The 21,092-nt window shown below is 35.0% G+C and overlaps 1 protein-coding gene across 4 annotated transcripts in view; it reads right to left on the bottom strand.

Annotated features, from left to right (window-relative positions):
* Positions 1-294: 294 nt before the first annotated feature.
* Positions 295-21,092, bottom strand: part of LOC115211782 (copper-transporting ATPase 1) — a 173,728-nt gene continuing 152,930 nt past the window's right edge. For all 4 annotated transcript variants that reach the window (XM_029780460.2, XM_029780461.2, XM_036503444.1 and 1 more), the window contains 8 exons: positions 19,486-19,668; positions 17,426-17,627; positions 16,086-16,247; positions 12,681-12,823; positions 11,052-11,255; positions 7,103-7,220; positions 5,608-5,710; positions 295-3,484 (listed from right to left, as the gene is read on the bottom strand). In XM_029780460.2, coding sequence (XP_029636320.1) covers positions 3,250-3,484; positions 5,608-5,710; positions 7,103-7,220; positions 11,052-11,255; positions 12,681-12,823; positions 16,086-16,247; positions 17,426-17,627; positions 19,486-19,668 — 1,350 coding nt within the window. In that variant the 3' untranslated portion in view covers positions 295-3,249. The remainder of the gene's footprint in view (positions 3,485-5,607; positions 5,711-7,102; positions 7,221-11,051; positions 11,256-12,680; positions 12,824-16,085; positions 16,248-17,425; positions 17,628-19,485; positions 19,669-21,092) is intronic.

The raw sequence follows: 21,092 nt of genomic DNA, 5'->3' as shown, positions 1-21,092 counted from the left end.
CTTCATACATATATATTTCTTTTCTTTTTTTAAATAAAGAATATTTTTAATTTGATGTTCAATAATAATTACAATGTTTTCTAGCAATGGCACAAGGCCACAAATTTCAGGGTAAGAGTATATATAATTGATTATATTGAACTTCATAGTTGACTGGTACATATTTGATTGATGCTGAAAGGATGAAATGGAAAGTCGAAACTCGGTGGGATTTCAACTTCGAATGAAAGCAATGTAACTAAACAACCACCACCATGATTTTGATAATAACAATGGTTTCTGATTTAGCACAAGGCCAACCATTAAGGGAGAGTGTTAGCTGATACACTGTTCCCAGTTTTTGGCTTGATATTTTGCTTTATTGACTTCAGGGGGAGGAAAGGCAAAGTTAACCTCAGCAGGATTTGAACTCCGGATGTAAAGAGCCAGAACAAATACAAAGTAATGCATTTTTTTGTTTTTGATGAACTTATAATTTCACCAGCTCACTGTTATTTATGCTTTAAATTTTAGAGTCAAGTTTTGTTGGAGGAAGAAGATATAGTCAACTGCATTGACCCTGATACATTATGGATATTTATTTCATGTATCCTGGACACATTTGAGGGGGCAGAAAAGGTATAAAGAGCCATGGTGGGATTTTAGTGCATATGTGTGTTTTAAGTTTTTGTCTAAAGTTTATGCCTCATGTGTGTAAAAAGATACAGGACCTACTATGTTAAAACATTCCTCCGTGGTTTGTCATCCATGGAGCACAAAAAAATTCAATCCTACATGTGAAATACTGACTTGATTATAAGGAGGAGATGAAAGAGGAGAACTAATTTGTGAATGCTGCTCACATTCCCATGATCAGTTTGACTACTGTGTAGTGGCAAATTATATTCACTCTCCATGTTAGTCCACATAAAAGGCTTTCAAACTTCCTTTTTATTTCTTGCTATTAAATCTGTGAACTTCATTAATTGTACACAAATTTGATTATAGAACAAATACAGTCTAGCTGCAAATACTGTGAGATGTGAAGAATTCTCTATGTGCCACACAAACACCAGAGGAAGTGAGTCTACATGCAGTTGTCTAACCTTCTAGATGTAGCAGCCAAGTTTTCTCTAAATCATACCCTATAATGTTTAAAAAAAGGACAAAAATTTTTGTAGATCTTACATATCTAAAATAAAAATAGAAGATAAGATGGACATGTATAGAATGACTTTAAACATAGGTCTGGTTGTTGAGGGCTGATCTGGGGCTAAAACAAGTGATATGAAAACAAATTAACCTTTTACTGGATAACATATGAACCCCGCAACTAGCAACAGATGAACCCTACAAATGGCAACAGATAAAAGTGTCTGTTTGATGGTGCCATGAGCAAGAAGAGTTATCAAAAACGTTCGTTCCATGCATAAATGAACCAATAGATGAGGGGAGCTTCAGTAATAAAAAAAAATGAATAGAGAAAATTTCTAGGCCCCACCACACTTGGAACATTAAAAAACAATGAAATGAAGAAGCCTGTTGCATTGTCACTCAAGCAACTAAAAATAACAGCTAAATCTCCCTCAAAATCACTCACTGTGTGTAGCCCTAGATTAAATAAAGACAGCGTGGTCATGACTGGAATGGTACTTAATATTGTCAGTTTTTTTTTTCTTTCATATTTTTTTTTGTGGCAAAGCATGAGGTTGCACTGATTTGGAATTTGAAATGCAGAGTCATAAAAATCACTATCCTATTTCAACCATTACGCATTAAATTAATTTGGGGCAGTTACTTCAGAGGTGGGACCAAAATCTTCATCAACAAACTATAAACAGTATTGTTTTGATATGTCTCATACATATGTGTGTGTGTGTGTATATACAAATAGTATTAATAAAATAGGAGATGGAATGTGTAATAGATTTTATTGGGTACAGCACCTTTTGACCATTCTGGATCTCTTCAGGTACATCAATAAAAAGTCTCACTAGAGATTTCTTGAGTTGGCTTAATTCTTGAGCCCGCTATAAGTCCATCAAATTAAAGAATTTGATGGACATATAGCAGTACGTAAGCCGACTCAAGAAATCTCTAGTGAGACTTGAAGAGATCCAGAACAGGTCAAAAGGTGCTGTACCCAATAAAATCTATTACACATTCCATCTCCTATTCAATTAATACTGTTACCCCAACCATCACTATGAAGCTATGAAGTCCCTGCAGTAAATCTATGGATAACAACAGATAATCGAAACTGTGACAGTGCTTTACTCATCATCCATTTATACATTTTGTACAATTTCTCCATTATATATATACATATATATATATGTATGTATGTATGTATGTATGTATGCAAGCAAGTATCTGCATGCAAACAAACATAGTGTGTGTGCATGTGTGTGTGTGTGTGTGTAAGTGCACGTGTCTCATGCATATGTGAATTCTTCTCAACTATTAGAGGATCAGTTCACAAAAACTCCTGCCAATTCCCAGTATATTGTTGTTAACTAACTTATTTTGTTGACAGAAAGTGAGAGCAGATAAGAAGATGGGAATATATATATAAAAAAAAATCAAAAGGAAACACCAAGGATTTGAATTCAGAAAATGTGAAATATTACTGCCAAACTAAATGCCATAAAAAAATAAAACTAACCAAGTTCTTTACTAACAGAGCTAACTCCACTGCTCATACACAGATTTATTTATATATATATATATATATATATATACATATATTTAGAGAGAGAGAGAGAGAGAGAAAATGTGTGTGTGTGTGTGTTACTGATATTGATGATTATGATAATGATGAAGTTAATAAAGATGATATTGACAAAGGAAACAGCACAACATGGCCCTTGAATGGAGAGGATGGAAAGAAATAAGATGAGATAAGTGTGCTCCAATAGATGTGCATGAACAATAAACAACAGCAGAGATGAACTGAGGGAAAAGCTGGGTATAAGAAGAATCCGATATAATGTACAAGAGAGAAGACTGCACTGGTAGAAGTATGTAATGTGCAGAGGAAAAGGAGAACTGAGTAAACTATTGCCAAGCAATGCAAGTAGAGGGAACAGGTGGTAGAAAAAGAGTGAGGAAAATAGGGGAAGGAGTGGTGAATGTTGATGTCAAGAGGCTGAACTTCACATAGGAAATGACAAAGAACCATAACATGACAAACTGTGGTGGGGAACACCCATCCATCCCATATAGTATGGAAAAGGAGACATAAAAGTGATAATGATGATGATGATGGAACTAAGCTTCAATTTCAACTGTGGGGTCCATCTGAAGCAAGTTGTTAGATTCAGCTGTCGGTGGCTTCTTTGACTTGCCACTCAGCCGTGATAAGATACTGCCCTGTCGACTGCCTTTCGGACTTGGAGGACATTCATCAATACCACGGTGGACGGAGATATTTTCAACTTCTCTTTCACAATGTTTGCGAAAGTATTCTTGCGTGAGGAGTTCGTTCTTTGTGGGTTTCTGGAATCTTGAGTGCGGAAAAAAAAAGAAAAGAATGAATGAAAAATAAATAATTAAATAAATGAATAAAAAATGCCAAAGAAAATTAAACTAGCAAGGAAAATGAACTGAGCAGTGAGCAAGCAAAAGCATCAGTCGAGGCGGTCATACTGCTTATGGTTTTTGATTGATAGTCTCTTCCACAGGCTGACTAATATGTGTGTGTGTGTATAGCATGACTTTTTATCAAACCTCAGACCAATTTTTCATATATTCTAAATTTATTTTATAGAATAATTTCACACTAATAACAATTCTAGAAATGGCTTTAAAAATAAAAATTAAAAAACAACTGTAGTGGGGCTGATTTCAAAAGCATTAAATATAACCAATATCAGAGTCAAAGACTGTTTGGAGAGAAATACCAGTTCTACATTCTAATAACTCCAAAGATGTCATTGTTAGTAGCTAAATGGATCTCATACGGTTCCTTTGGTCATTGTAGTTGATCTGAAGCAGGTTACACTGAAATCTACTGAATTATCAAAACATGATAGAACTGGTGTTTCACCTGTGACTCTCATGTTTGATTTTGAAACAGCTGCATTTACTGTGTTTTCAAATTCCTTCCATACAACAAATATTCTTTTTCTTTTCAGACAATGATGATGTTAAAAAAATTCAGATGATATTACATGGATGGTAGAGTGAGAAAAAAGATCATGCTTTTCCAAATAAAATCATTCAGAGCTCTTGCATTTGTTGCATAACAACTAAGAAGAACAAAGAGTGCCCATGACTGTCCTTTTGCAAGAACTCCAACAATACTGAGATTAGTGTAGTTAATTTTTGATTATCTCCATTTCTCTCTGCATAAAAAAATTTGTTTCATAGAATACCAAAAATGGGAGGAAAGAGAGAGAAAATGACAGGTATTTCAAATGCACCTGAATGGAAATAGAAGTGACATACAGCTGGCCATGATAGAATCATTTTTGTTATTTATCAAATATATGCATGTGTAATAAGGAGTCGCTGAAGAGGTCCAAGAAACTAATATAATAATAATCCTTTCTACTATAGGCACAAGGCCTGGAATTTGCGGGGAGAGGGATGGTTGATCACATCGACCCCAGTACTTGACGACAGATGAAATACTGCTAAGCATTTCACCCAGTGTGCTAACGATTCTGCTAGCTTACTGCCTTAATAATAATAATAATAATAATAATAATAATAATAATAATAATAATAATTAAAATAACAAATGTCCTGCTGCAGAACCAGGTACTGGCTCTCATGGCATCTGATCTTAACTGATTGGAAGTATTATCATGTACATGTTTTGTCTTGGTTTAAAAAGATGGGCTACAGCAAATATTCTGCTCAATATCACAGATTTGCTCATCAGTTGCTTGACCGTAACCAGTTGACCATGTCCTTTAGTGGCTGACAATATGTGTATCTCTGATTATGAACAGAAGTAGTTGGGGAGCATCATAGCCATGTGTTGAGAGGAATTCTTTGAGGTTTCGATAATTCACCTCTGAAAATATGGGTGTTTCATTCAACATCCTTAACCCTTATTCAGGGACATTTTGAACAGGATGAGCTACTTCACCTGAAAAAAAAATTCTAACTGGGTCCCACTTGTAAGGTCATGAGCTGTTTATTTTGGTATAAGGTCATCATGTCACACACATATAGTTGTAATGCATGTGCCTGGTGTACCTTATCAGACAGGTAGTCATGCTAGGTATATTGGGCTTCATATATTTGTACCCCAGTGTCACTTTGATGGCATGCATTGCTCTCTCACTCAATAATAATAATAATAATAATAATAATATAATAATAATAATAATAATAATATTAATAACACCAACAACACTGCTGAAGTAAAAACCAAACATACAATGTGTGTGTTAATTGGCAAAATATGACCATCCTAAAGTATAATAATATCTATTTCAACACACAATTTTGCATCAAAAATCTTATAAATCAAATATATAAACATAACCATTATTTTTTGCTTTATGGCTGATGGTACAAAATTTGGTTTCTGTCTATCAGATCTCATGTTGCCTCTTTCTCTGTTCCCATTTCTCAACACACACACACAAAATTTTATAAGAGAATAATACTCACAATTTGAGAAGTAAAGATAAGGATACAACGGTAACAGAAGATAACGCCATGGCAGCAGAAGCCATCCATGGTCGGAGAGACAGACCAATTGGCATGAAGACACCTGAAAAGAAGTAAAAGAAATTAAAAACAGTTAATGATAAAGATGCTACAGTTAAAATATCAGAACTAGAAACAGAGTTACATAAGCAGATATCAATACACACATTCTCTCTCTCAAACACAAACACACAAACACACTCCTTTTTTTTTTTAATGAATGTTGCTAATAGCTTCAGCTTCCAATAAATTAACAATTAAACTTTATAACATATATTCAGTACTCTACATTTTTTCTGGTTAAAAATCCAATGTGAGAGAGAAACAGAGAGAGAGAGAGAGAAAGAGAGTGTGTGTGTGTATGTGATTTTATTTCTACAAACTGGGGATCAAACCTGGATGCTTGTAACAGAGTGAACTCTGCTAAAAACACCCAAAGACCAAGAAGAAGTATTAAACTGGGCAACAAATTAAATCAAGATAGGAAAAGTTAGTTATGTACAATACAAAGATGAAAATAGAGCATTTTGATATAGTTGGAACAATACTTTAATGGCTAGATGTTCTTCCTAATGCTTACTATTCAAATGTAAAATAACAATTGAACCAAAAAAAAAAAAACCAACAAACAGATTATGGCCTTTGTTCATGGGCACAAAAGTAAAGCTGTATTAAGACTTGAATCTATCACTATGGTTTCATAGGTATTGTGCCTCTTCACTATAAAGTTTCAAAATCTATTCCTAAATGAAAAGAACATTGGACAAAAATATGATTAACATAATTAACGTGATTATTATTGGTATTATTTTTATGATTATGGCTGAGTTCCAACCCAGGCTGCAGCAATAAAGTCTACCTGCCATACTTCTTGGTCCATCATCGCTGCCTTGAGGTCCTGGATACATTCCAGGCCAGTATCTGCAATCAAGTTGTCGATGTAAGTGTGATGACATTTTCCTTTTCTTACATCACCATCAAGTGAGTTCCAGAAGACTAATCTGGGTGCTTCCAGTTCTAGGTGGTGCACACAGTGACCAGATAGTTGCAGCTATTTTTGCCTGATCTTCTCACTAACTTTCAGCAGGTCTCCATAAAGGCATTTGATTGTCACAAGTGGCTGCCATTTCACATCAAGAAGGCACAAGCATGTCACAAACTAAAGAAAGTCTGGAACTCCAAATTGCCCAGGCAAATCAAAATCAAGCTGCTCACTGCAATCACTGAATCAATGCTATTATATGACAGTGAAACATCGACATTGACAAAGAAATTATCAAATGGAATAAATTGATGCTACACGAGGATGGTACGAATGGCCCTAAATTAACATGATTTGTTAATTAAACAGTGAGCTTAGCCAATAGTTTATAATAATAATGTGAAATGATACCAATGTATTAATATTTACTGATATAATGATAGATTGATGTAGAAATATGTAATGATATCTCACCAGCAGCAATTGGAATACCCAATAGATTGTAAATTGAAGCAGCAAAAAAGTTAATTCTAATTCGTCGGACAGTCATTTTTGATAATTTAATGGCAGCAACAACATCGATAAGACTATTCTGAAAGACATGAAATAGAAAACAAATAAGAAAATAAAATTAGATAAAGGATATTGATAATTAGATAAGGGATATTACTGGCCTTGAAACTATTATTATTATTGTTATCATTATTATTAGCACAATATAGTAGGCAGTGAGCTGGCAGAATCGTTACCACATCAGGGAAAATGCTTAACGGTACTTCATCTGTCTATGTCGATGGTATCAAATATCACCTTCCCCTCAAATATACTGGTTTTCTGCCTAAATAAAAAAACAAGCTGACAGGATTGTTAGCAAACCAGGTAAAAAGCTTAGCAGCATTTCTTTAGATTTTACATTGAGTTCAAATTCTGCCAAAATTGACTTAGCCTTTCAAGGTTGATTAATTAATTACCAATCAGTAACTGGGATCAATATAATTGGTCATCCCTTTCCTCCAAAATTGCAGGCCTTGTGCCTATATTGGAAAGGATTATTATTATATTTCAAATTCTGCCAAGGTCGACTTTGCTTTCATCCTTTCGAGGTCGATAAATTAAGTATCAGTGAAACACTGGGGTCGATGTAATTGACTAGTCCCCACCCCGCGAATTTCACGCCTTGTGCCTTTAGTAGAAGCGATTATTATAATTATTAAAACTTTAGCATTTAAACTGACCACATCTGGCTAAAATATTCTACCTGTTTTATGGGCAAACTGACCAGCTCTGGCCTCTCACACCAACCCTATAATATCATTCTAAAAATTAACAGTTACCTCATCAAAATCTCAGGGCTACAAGTTAATGCATAATTAATTCAAAACAATGGGAGTCAATTAGCATTAGCATTGTCAGAATGACATGAATGCTAAAGGGTTGATATAATTATTAAAACGGTGTGCTGGCAGAGCCATGAGCATTCTAGGGAAAATGCTTAGCAGCATTTTGTCAATCTTTATGTTCTGAGTTCAAATTCTGCTGAGGTCAACTTTGCCTTTCATCCTTTCAGGGTTGATAACCTTCTGAACTTACTGACCTTACACCAAAATTTGAAACCATTATCATTATTATTAAGGTGGCAAGCTGGGCTAAATGCTTAGCAGCAATTTGTTTGTCTTTACATTCCGATTTCAAATTCCACCAAGGTCAACTTTGCCTTTCATCCTTTCAGGCTTGACAAAATAAATACCAGTTGAGCACTGAGATCAATGTAAATAACTTATTCCCTCCCTTGAAACTGCTGGCCTTGTGTCAAAATTTGAAACCATTATTATCATTATTAGTATTATTATTATTAAAATATATATATGGTAGACTCATAAGAACAATGCACCAAGAAATTTGATCTTGCACTGTCAAAGGGTCTTTCCAACTGTTTCTTTATTCTTCTTTTATTGACACAGATCTGTGCTGTGCTGTTACTACATGGCACCTATCACTGCTGAACACTCATCATCCACTCAATATGTTGATACCAATGTAATTGTCTTTTCTGCACATAATTGATAATAAGGCTCACAGCTTAGTTCTATTTCGTTATTTCATACAGAATAAGACAAGAGCAGACATGGCTTCTCAGCCACACGTTTTTGGGTTCAGACCCACTGCATGGCACCTTGGACAAGTGTCTTCTATTAAAGCCCCAAGCTGACCAAAGCCTTGTGAGTAGATTTGGTGGATGGAAACTGAAAGCGGCTTGTTGTGTGTGTGTGTGTGTGTGTGTGACCTTGCCTGATATCAGAGTGCCATATTTGTAAATGACTGTCAACATCATACAAGCAGTGTCATTCATTTTCAATACACTGCAAGAACATGTCTGGTCATTGGGGCAAATATTCTTTTCTAATTTAGGCACATGGCCCAAAAGTTTTGGGGAAGGGGCCAGTCAATTAGATCAACCCTAGTATGCAACTGGTACTAAATTTATTGACCCCGAAAGGATGAAAGGCAAAGTCGACTTTGGTGGAATATGAACTCAGAACATAAAGACAGACGAAATACCGCTAAGCATTTCACCCGACACGCTAACGTGTCTTATTTCTTTACTGCCCACAAGGGGCTAAACATAGAGGAGACAAACAAGGAGAAACAAAGGGATTAAGTCGATTACATCGACCCCAGTGTGTAACTTGGACTTAATTTATCGACCCTGAAAGGCAAAATCGACCTTGGCGGAATTTGAACTCAGAACGTAACGGCAGACGAAATACCACTAAGCATTTCGCCCGGCATGCTAACGTTTCTGCGACCTCGCCACCTTAGCCATGGGACAAATATTAACTTGCTTAGAAATAGGTATGGGTTGGTGACAAGAAGGGCATCTGTCTGTAGAAAATTCGCCTCAATTAATTCCGTCCAACCCATACAGGCATGGAAAAGTGGACGTTGATATGAAATGAAATGAAAAATTAATATTGTGCAACCAACATATGCTTACCTCAGTTACCTCTAATGAAGCATCACACTTATAGCCCAGATATTGTACGATATACCTTAGTACAAACAATGGTAAATTATTTTCTGCTGCTTCTTTACTCTACCGACTAAACAGACACTGAGTAAAATTAAAAGGCTTTCCCTTGCTCTGTAAAGCATCCTACAAAATGAGGTCATCAAATTACTGTCTATTCTGTCAGTAATTTGATGACAGAAGCGGAATCCAGTTATAAAGGAAAACCTGCAAGTCGGATACAATTTTGCAGTGTAACAATTTTATAATCTAAATTCAAAGAAACAATTTCAGAAAATTGTGTTCGAGATAATTCGAGCATTTGGCAGACAAAAAAAAAGAAAGAAAAAAAAAATTATTAAATCAAGGGAGATGATTTACAACTGCGTTTTAGAGGTGAGTGAATTACCTCCCTTGAAACGCTTTCTGTCCCCCTATCAAGTTTCTAATCAGCGTAAACGTTAGTTTAGAGCCGTTTATGTGTACGACTTGCTAAAGATATCAGCCAAATTTCCTTCAGAATCACATTCCACAATCTTAAAGACATGAAGGAGATAATGCAGTCCAAGGATGGTCACGTTTAGTATGCTTTTTGCTCGTTACTTTGATGGATTAAAAATGAAAATTGGAACTAAATTACAACGATGTTGATAGTGTAAGTCGACGCCACTATCATCCTTATCATCATCACCAAGATGATAGCTTGGGGAAAATCATTAGAGCTTTGAGGAAATGTATATTTATTTCAGCTCTTTACATTCTGAGTTCAAATTCTACCAAGGTTCTACATTGTTTTTCACACTTTCTGAGGTTTATAAAATAAAGTATTAGTCACATATTAATGTTGATAGAAACAATAATTGCACCCACCCCCACCAAATTTCTGGCCTTAATAAGCCTACGTAAGAAATCATTATCAAAAGGCAGCAATCAAGTCTTGAAGTCAATTAAATCAATGTAACTACTACCAACCCCAATATGCGGGTTTGTGATTAAATCAGAAACTCTCACATTCTTGTTACCAATGAATAGAATTAGTAGAGCAGAAGATGAAATGTTTAACAACATTTAGTTGTCTTTCTGTTCTGCATTGAACTCCAGCAGAACTGATTTTGATGGTGAATTCAGCTGACTGGATTCCTTCCTCAAATTTCTGGATTTGTCTCTCATTCAGAAGCCATTAAATCTATGCTTCACTGATTAGGACATAAGATTAGAGTTGTGTCCCAACTTGCTGAGATAATTCATTATTCATTAATTAATCATTAATACTTTCATTGTTGATGCTAACACTGGTGGCGGCGACGACGACGACAACACACACACACACACACACACACATATGTATATGTATAACATGAGAGGAAGAGGAGGAGAAAACAATAATGACAAATCAAGAAGAATTGATCATCCAACCTGAATTAAAACAATATCTGCAGCCTCAACTGCAACATCTGTTCCTGTGCCAATTGCAATTCCAACATCTGCTTGAGCAAGTGCTGGTGAATCATTAACACCATCACCCACCATAGCAACTTTTTTGTTGGACTTTTGAAGTTGCTTGATTTTTTTCACCTTGTGAGATGGAAGGACTTCAGCAAATACAGTTGTGATGCCAACCTGGAGTGAAAGCAAATGTTTTACAGGTAAGTATTGAAACGTAGTGAACATTATGGGTAAGTCAGATATAGCAGTAAAGGGAACTTACAGAAGTGAACATTACGGTTACAGGAAATATAGGAATAAAAAAAAAGCAGTGAGTACTTAATATATGTATTGGCAATGTTTTGATAAGGTACTGTTGAAAGTCTGTACCTTTAACAAATGTTGTGACTTGTTTGATGTTATTAAAGGAGACATAGTTATTATGTTCATATCAGAAGAGGTTTTCAAGGCCTTTGTCTATAAAGTACTGCAGCTCTGAAAGGAGGTATTTAGACTGCTTGTAGACGATGATGATGTCTGTATGTGAAAGGTTACTGAGGAGTGAAAGATGGTTTCATTTGCACAGAAAAGTTTGTGTGGAAGCAACAGCAAGTTGCTCATTGATATGATGAATGAACAGTATGCAATATAACCAAATCATGAGTCAATAGAATGTTGGTTGGAGACGTTCTTGATCTCAAATACTGTAATAGAATGGTCTGAGGAGAAACTTCCAGCCCAAGAAATAGATAGGTGTAGACCATAAGTTGGCAGTATTGCAAGGCAATTTTATGACAAACATGGTTAAAGAGCAACAACATAGCTGTCATTGATGATCTCAAACACGTTTGAAACTCATGTGAAGTAGGAAAGCTCTTCGGGCTCTTTAGCTGCACTGAAACCATACTAATGATCAGGGAGGAAGAAAAATGAAATTGATAATTTACAAGTGTCTTCACATTCATGAAATTTAAAAGCTGATGTGACAGGGCAACAATTAACAAAGGTAACTTTGGGGGGCATGGGACACACTGCCATCTATAACTTATAGATATGTGTGAAGAAAGTAAGTGCAAAGAATTTACTGAAAAGAACTATCTCAAGCAATGAGCTTTGGCAAACTGACTGAAGGTGATAGTTAGGACACAGATAGTATATTTTTGAGTTGAAGTGACTGGGGAAACTTTTATACTTAGCACCTGTGTAAACAAGATGACAGTGAATGTGGTCTTCAGAGACAAGGAATGAATTTAGGAAGTGTTTTTGATGATTAGGTGCAGAACAAATCTAAAGGTAATTGCACTTAACTCATACTTAACAACAACAGAGATTAGTAAGAATCTATCCCCTTGATAGTTTGAAAATTTTGATCTTTTGAGAAAGTGAAATTCTGTTTAGGTTGGTGAACAATTATCCGTGAGAACAAACTTTAATTCTAAGATAAGTTACTTATAAAAATCATTTTTCTCATGCCAATATTACTGCAGCAAATCAAAGACTTCAGAAGAGGAAATAAGTAACCGTAACAAATGAGTAACAAGGAAGGGATGGGAGAAAGTTAGAAATCAACAAAATTCATTTAATAAAACAAAATATTCAATATCTTTGTTATATGCTTACCTGTTTGGCAATTGCTCTCGCAGTTTTTTGATTATCTCCAGTTAAAAGAATCACTTCAAGACCCATGTCTTTCAGTGTGCTGACAGCTAAATGAGCATCACTCTTAACAGTATCAGCCACAGCTAACATTGCCATCAACTCATCTGCAAAATATTAAGAAGAAAGTAAATCCTAAGTAAATTTATAGTGGGATGCCAGTCACTGATAAATCAAACTTCAGAGAGTGTACGAGAGAGGAATAAACTTTCATCGATAAATATAAACAAAGCAAACAGGTTAGTGAATAATGATTGATTCAAGATTGGTACGTCTGATTTTATATGTCTCTTTAAGTTTACCATCACCATCTATCAAACAACCTGAGACAAGTGCTTCCAGATCAGTTGCACTTTATCAATTCATGTGACTATGAAACTAATTAGAAACCAACTTGCTAGAAATAACTAAATATCACTTAACCTATACCTTACTATCTTAAAAAAGAGGATATCCTACCCTACCCATAACAAGACAGGATACTTATAGCTGGTATGACATTGATTATATGTCAGGTCCATCAGGGCTGAACTGCATTTAAATAAGAACAACATAATGATTGTATGTTGATATCTTATTGTTATTCTGATGTAACCTTGAGGGACAAAATACCTGACAATGCTTGTTACAATTTTCTAGGTTAACAAACAACAGAGTTCATTCATTATTTCTCTGCTTAAGTAAATAACACAAAGAAGAGCATTCAGTTGTAAAAACAAGTACTCCAGTAAACAACCCACAAAACCATGAAAAATTAATGTAAAACAGTTATTTATAATTTTTAAAATTCGCTTTGCTTTCTTTTTTAATTTTTCTAATTTAAAAAAAGTTTTTGTTTGTTAACCATTTCATGCACTACTTCTAATAAATTACACTATTAACTTTGAATTAACCCTTTTGTTATTATAGTTCTACTGAAATACATTGCTTTTGTTTCAGTTAATCTTTTAAAAAAATTTTTTGTTATTATTCTTTTACTTGTTTCAGTCATTTTGGCTGAGGCATGCTGCAACACCACCTTCAAGGGATATTTTAGTCAAACAGATTGACACCAGGACTTATTTTTTTACAGCTTGGTACTTATTATACCAGTCCCTTTTGCCAAACTGCAAAGTTACTGGGACATAAACACACCAACACCAGTTATCAAGTGGTAGTCGGAGGGCGGGGGGACACATATGTCCCACCCATGCCAGCATGGAAGGCAGACATTAAATGCTGATATATGCAACTAGCTTCTTTCAGTTTCCATCTACCACATCCACTCACAGCACTTTGGCCCACCCAAGACTATAGCAGAAGGTGCTTGCTCAAGGTTTCACACAATGGGACTGAACTCGGAACCATGTAGTTGGGAAGCAAGCTTTTTACCACACAGCACTCCTAAAGAATTTACTAAAATATCTTTGTCATTATTAAGCTTGTTTCAAATGTAACTTAGCAAATTTTGGTTAAGTTTTTAATGTAAACCACTTTTAAACATGAATTTTATATCATAGCACCAGGGTGGGTTGGTATCAAAAAGGTTTATCTGACCAGTCTGAGAAGACCTGTTGAAAAGGTTTAAGGGCACTAATTCTCCTTCTCCCAAACAGAAACATATATATATTCTTTTACTTGTTTCAGTCATTTGACTGCAGCCATGTTGGAGCACCGCCTTTAGTCGAACAAATTGACCCCAGGACTTATTCTTTGTAAGCCTAGTACTCATTCTATCAGTCTCTTTTTGCCGAACCGCTAAGTTACGGGGACGTAAACACACCAGCATTGGTTGTCAAACGATGTTGGGTGGACAAACACAGACACAAATACATACATACATATATATATATATATATACATACAACAAGCTTCTTTCAGTTTCTGTCTATCAAATCCACTCACAAGGCTTTGCTTGGCCTGAGGCTATATTAGAAGACACTTGCCCAAGGCGCCATGCAATGGGACTGAACTCGGAACCATGTGGTTGGGAAGCAAGCTTCTTACCACACAGCCACTCCTGCACCTATACATACATACATATATATATATATATATATATATATATATATATATATATATATATATATATTTACATTAGGGTCATTTCTACACATAAATGCCCCAAGTTATGAGGGACTCTTAAAGTCAAAACTACAATAATAAATACACATAATCCACTTCCTAATCGTCAGTGCAGTCATAATCAAGACACATCAAAATGAACAAAATCAACATACCAGACGAACACCAAATGTATCCAACAAGGTTGCATTCCTCGTGTTCAGTACACTGTGTATTTATTATGGTAGTTCTGACTTTAAGAGTACCTCATAGCGTGAGGCATTTACATGTAGTAATGCCCTTAATGTAAATAAATATATTTAAAGGGAATAATTATAAATTTTTCCCTGAGGTTTTCATGGTGACTACTTGATAAATTCTTATAAAGATTTTATCCTATTTTAAATTTTAAATTTAACCGGAATATATTCAGTGTTGAATTATTCTGAATGTACCTAGATGCAATTTGAAAAGCCAGCCTCTTACATAGATATATAAGAGTGAACATCTCTATGTACTATGTTGGATACATTTGGTGTTCATCTGGTATGTTGATCTTGTTCATTTTTATGTGTCTTGATTATGCCTGCACTGATGATTAGGAAGTGGATTATGTACACTAACTATGAAATCATATGATTTGTGGCTGAATCTGTTTTTAAGGTTTGGCTTCAAAGGTTGCATTTCCTCACGTTCTGTACACTGTGTATTTATTATTGTAGTTTTGACTTTAAGAATCTCTCGTAGCTTGGGGCATTTATGTGTAGTAATGCCCTTAATGTAAATAAATATATTTAAAGGGAATAATTATAAATTTTTCCTTTATGAGGTTTTCATACTGACTACTTGATAAATTCTTATAAAGATTTTATCCTATTTTAAATTTTTTAAATCGTATATATATATATATATATAAGAGCCAAAATATTTTAGAAAGCTAGAAATGATTTCTTATATAGAATTATTCAAATTATCGTTTTTTAGTTGATGGCTCTAAAAGGAGACAAAGAAATAATATTCCAATCAATGAGAAATAGAGAAGCAGTAACTTTTGAAAATTAAAAGATAAGTAAATATTTCAAATAAGTAGAAAATATAAGCCTTTCTTTGATCATGTTTCTACTGAAATACATTATCAAACTATTTCAGTTGATTTTTTTTTTTTAAATCAAGAATTTGTAGCAATTTAGTATAAAATGGCTAAAAACATTCATTGTAACAGAAAGTCACACTTTAAATATGAGCATTTTGAAATAAGTAGTATTGTTAAATCAAAACCAGAAGTGGTCTTAGATGATTTGGTATCAATAGGATTAAGGAACCTACCATCAATAGCACAAAGCACCACTGTGTGACCTTGTTCCTCATGTTCTTCCATACTGCTGTTAATTTTATGAGTGATCTCCAGTCCATTACGTCGCATCCATTCACGGTTACCAATGAATACATCGTAGGTTTGAGATGCTGTAGCACCAATAGTGTCCATACCTAAATAAACAAATATTGAAACACATGATAGATAGGCATGGTCAACCAGCTAGAAATAGCAGCCAAATCACCCTCATATTGCATACAACCATCTTGGAAATACAATAAATACTGTTGGTCAACCTATACTCTGCTTGTAAAAAAAATTAGAATGATCGCTGCTGGAATGTCTTTGATCATACTGTGTAACAATGTAACAATTTTTTTTTTTTTTTTTGTATTTGGTCAGTAAGTGTTATCTCCTATTTGCTTCTATCTAGAAATCAAAGAAAATGACTACCATTCCCTTCAAACTTTGCTTTTGTGACCTGGACATCAACATTTTGAAATTAACCTATTTCCCAATACATTTCAGACAGATTCAGCACTGAGTTATTGAAGCAGAAATATCATTATAGCAAATATTCTGCTCAATATCAAAGATTTGCTTGTCAGTTGCTTGAGCTTAACCACTTGAGTATATCCCTTAGTGACTGATAATATGTGCATCTCTGATCTTGGGCAGGAGTAGAGGGGGAGCATCACAACCACGTTGTTGAGAGGAATGCTTTGGGGGTTTGGAAAAAATCTAACACAAGCAAAGTTTGAAGGAAATATTAGCTATTTTTCATACTTTCCAGGAGTAAGCAAATAGGAAATAACAGCTGCTACCCAAGGACAAAAATTGTGTTAAATAGTGTTATTAGTGATAGAAAGTTACTAAACTGTGTGTTCAAGAAGAATAATCTTAGCCTGTGTCTTCATTGCTCACCGCTTACTCATATTGGCGTCTTTTCATAGGATACATATGACCTAAAGTTCAGTCGGTGAAGGAAATATTCAAGGTTGTGACATTTATGACAATGAAGCAAACGTGGGAGAAATGTTAGAGTCACTCATAGATCATTGGTCCAAACTACATCAGAAACATTCCATTACATTGTCAGGGTAGGCATATTACTCAGATCAGATAAGACAACTTTGATTAAAAAGAACAAAAATCAAGCTAAGATAGTAATTTTGCAGTCAGGTTGTGAACACAGTAATGATTATAAAATAATTGCTCCACCAATTATTTCTGAAATATCCATCCAATTTCCTAATAATATAAAGGTAGAATGGAAAATAGAAGCTAAACAAAACAGAAAAAAGAAATCAATTATAAAAAAATAAAATGGACAAAATAAACAAAAACTTACTTTCAATTATTGGACTGTCTTCTAAACCAAGAATGTTATCAATTTTAACCCTTTGGCTACCAGCCATATTTCTACGGTTGTGAACACCCTCAATATCAATGTTGGACAACAATGGCTCAACTCTGGAAACTTTACAACGTAATCCACAACCTGGGACAGCTTGGAAGTCAGTCACATTGCCAAGTATTTCTGTTTTAAGAGTCTGCAAAAAAAATAAAAAAGAAAATGTATTAAAAGTGCAAATGCGCTTATCTTTGTGAATATATATCTCATCTAAAAAAATTATTTTATCAGGTTGCACACTTATGATGGAAGATTTTAATATGGACATTTTCAAACATGATCAGTATCCTAATAGTTTTGTCAATAATGCCTTTATTGATAGATAATTACCATGAAGTATAATAAAGTGCTCATTAACAGATGCCCAAAGTTAATACAGCTTCAAAGCACAGCAGTATCTGTTACACACTGTCGTCATTTAAAGTCCACTTCCTGCTACCAACTTTCACCTGTTTCCAAGTAAGGTAATATTTTCCCATAGTTAAAAATGTTTTACATGGAAAACTGGAAAGGAAAAACCGTATTTGTATGATAATGATGCTCATTTACAACCATGTAGTGGGATTGAACCCAAGACCAGATGGTTGGGGAGCAAACTTCACATCCACAAAGTCACACCTGCATCCATCACTTTTTCTCTGCCATAAATTATTTCAGCACCAAAACGTTTTACAAAATACACTAAGCAATTATTTTTCTATAAAGAATCTACCATTCAAGCTTAGATACCCCTACTGACAGATCTAAGTGTTCAGTCTCTTGCCTTGCCAATTTACAGATCGAATCCAGGTTTCAAGCTTCTAGACACTTCTGTAAAGGTCAGAAGCTCCTCAAATATTATTGGGAATGCTCAATTTTTATGTCTCATCATTAATTGAATGTGTACAGCTTTAGCATGAAGCAGGATGTTTGTCAGATGTATATATCATGAGGTGGAATGCATATATCTTTAGCAAAAAACCGGATACTAAACTTTAGTTGCAGCACCACATCCTGCACTCAAGGCCATCGGACATATTGATATTGCATCAAGATGTTTTGATATCTATCTTGAGAGTTTAATTAAAAGTGTGTATGTGTGTGTGCGCGCGCATGCACATATAACTTTTATATTTTCTTTGTTTGTCATTTGACTGTGGTCATGCTGAGGTACAGCCTTAGTTGAATAAATCAACACCAGGACTTGTAATTATTCTATCGGTATCTTTTACCAAACTGCTAAGTTACAGAAATGCAATCACTCAAACACCAGTTGTCAAGCTGGGCAGGAAGTGGGGGAGAGGGAGACACAAACCTAGACACAAAAACATATGCACACAAATGTACATATATATGACAGGCTTCTTTCATTTTGTCTACCAAATCCACTCACACAGCTTTGGTTGGCTCAAGGCTAGAGTAGAAGACTCTTGACCAAGGTGCCACACAGTGGGACTGAACCTGGAACCATGTGGTTGGGAAGCAAGCTTCTTACCACACAGCCATGTTTAGTGAATAAAATAGTTAGGAAGCCAAGCCATTCTTACATGGATTTTCGTATATGAAGTTTACATATAATTGGCTAGATAAAATAAAGAGAATAAAGCTATGACCACAAAACATAAGAACATCTGTGGTAGTATAGGTTGTATGCTGATGGTAGCTAAACAATTGTTATCTAAAGGTGGGGCTGCCTACTCAAAGTCTTTGTTCATCAAGAGCAACTACTTTGCAATCTCCATGAAATAAGATAAGTAAGTAACTCCCTCACTACCGTTCACACAGGAAATCATGGTTTTGTTCCTGTCAGGGAGCCTGAGTATATTTTTTATTGTGAAACCCATAGCCAGAGCCAATTAATAAAAGAATAGTTGTAGTAATAGTTATTTATAGTATATGTTTGTTGTTAGTGTCAAGATGATCTACATACCTTGAAATGAACAGCTCCATATCAGGGGACCACACTGAACATGATGATCTACTGATTTATCAAAGTATATTCTATAAAAAGAAATTACCTGCTTAGCATATTTCACAATTGCTGCAGCAATAGGGTGTTCACTGCTGGTCTCTGCAGTTCCTGCAATAGCAAGTAGCTTCACAAATGAACACACATGACTCTCAACAAAAGTACAGATTCTTGCCACACGGGGTATTCCATGAGTGATGGTGCCAGTTTTGTCAAACACAATGTTCTTCACCTATCAAAAATAAGAATAAACATGGTTTAAATAAGTGGAACATGTTAAACTAGAATGGTTTATATATCTACAAGTGTAACATACATATTTACAAGGGAAGGATCTATATAATTATTAATGTGACCCACTTTATATATATAAATGGCCCAGCGGTTGCAGGATTGTGGTTTCGATTCCCAGACCGGGCATTGTGAGTGTTTATTGAGTGAAAACACCTAAAGCTCCACGAGGCTCTGGCAAGGGGTTGTGGTGAACCCTGCTGTACTCTTTCACCACAACTTTCTCTCACTCTCTCTTCCTGTTTCTGTTGTACCTGTATTTCAAAGGGGCTAACCTTGTCACACTCTGTGTCATGCTGAATTTCCCCGAGAACTACGTTAAGGGTACACGTGTCTGTGGAGTGCTCAGCCACTTGGACGTTAATAAATGAGCTGCGACGTCACTGGTGCCAAGCTGTATAGGTCATTGCCTTTCCCTTGGATAACATCGGTGGCATGGAGAGGGGAGGCTGGTATGCGTGGGTGGCTGCTGGTCTTCCATAAGCAACCTTGCCCAGACTTGTACCTCAGAGGGTAACTTTCTAGGTGCAATCCCATGGTCTGTGTCGTGACTGAAGGGGATCTCAGAATATATATATAGGTTGGGGTATAAATATGAGAGAAAGAAAATGGAATTCATGAGACTATTATTCACTATGATCATTTTGACCCATCATGCAATGGTACCTCATGGCTTGAGATGTTGTACAAACAGTTGCATGTATCATAGGCACTGGTGCACAATGGGTTGAAATGATTGTAGTGAATAATAAAGAGTCTTGTGAATTCCATTTTCTTTATCATATTTTTATAAACTCTATGGGTACTGGAATTCCTGAAGTAAATCCAGTGGCATATACTTGCATACAGTTGTTGATATCAGGTAACCAAATACTGTGAACAGGCTTTAAATAGCATACTACAAGGTGTATACCCAAATATAAAATTATTACTATATATATATGTATGTATATACACATACATACACTTATATGACCTACATATCTAATATGACCCACATATCTAACAATGTGACCCTCATATATGTACTAATATTATCAATGTATCAATATGTTAAAATAGCTATTAATTGAGCAAAGTAACACTATCCTACCCACAAACATAATCCACAATTCTAGTAACTTACATACCTACTAATATTATTGCCACATCTACTAATATGAGCAATGTAACAATGCATTAATGTAACCCACACAAATTCAATAATATAATTAGAAAATAGCAGTTTAATTAAAAACCCTTAGAATTTTTATTACAAAACATATTACTGTTACAACTGATAAAATTTCATAAATTTCAATACAACATACAATATTTAGTATTCTTCTCAAATAATGTACAAAAGAGTTTGTAATGCAAAATTTA

This window comes from Octopus sinensis, linkage group LG5 (assembly GCF_006345805.1).
Source record: "Octopus sinensis linkage group LG5, ASM634580v1, whole genome shotgun sequence".
Taxonomy (NCBI): domain Eukaryota; kingdom Metazoa; phylum Mollusca; class Cephalopoda; order Octopoda; family Octopodidae; genus Octopus; species Octopus sinensis.
This window is presented reverse-complemented; position numbering and strand designations above follow the sequence as displayed.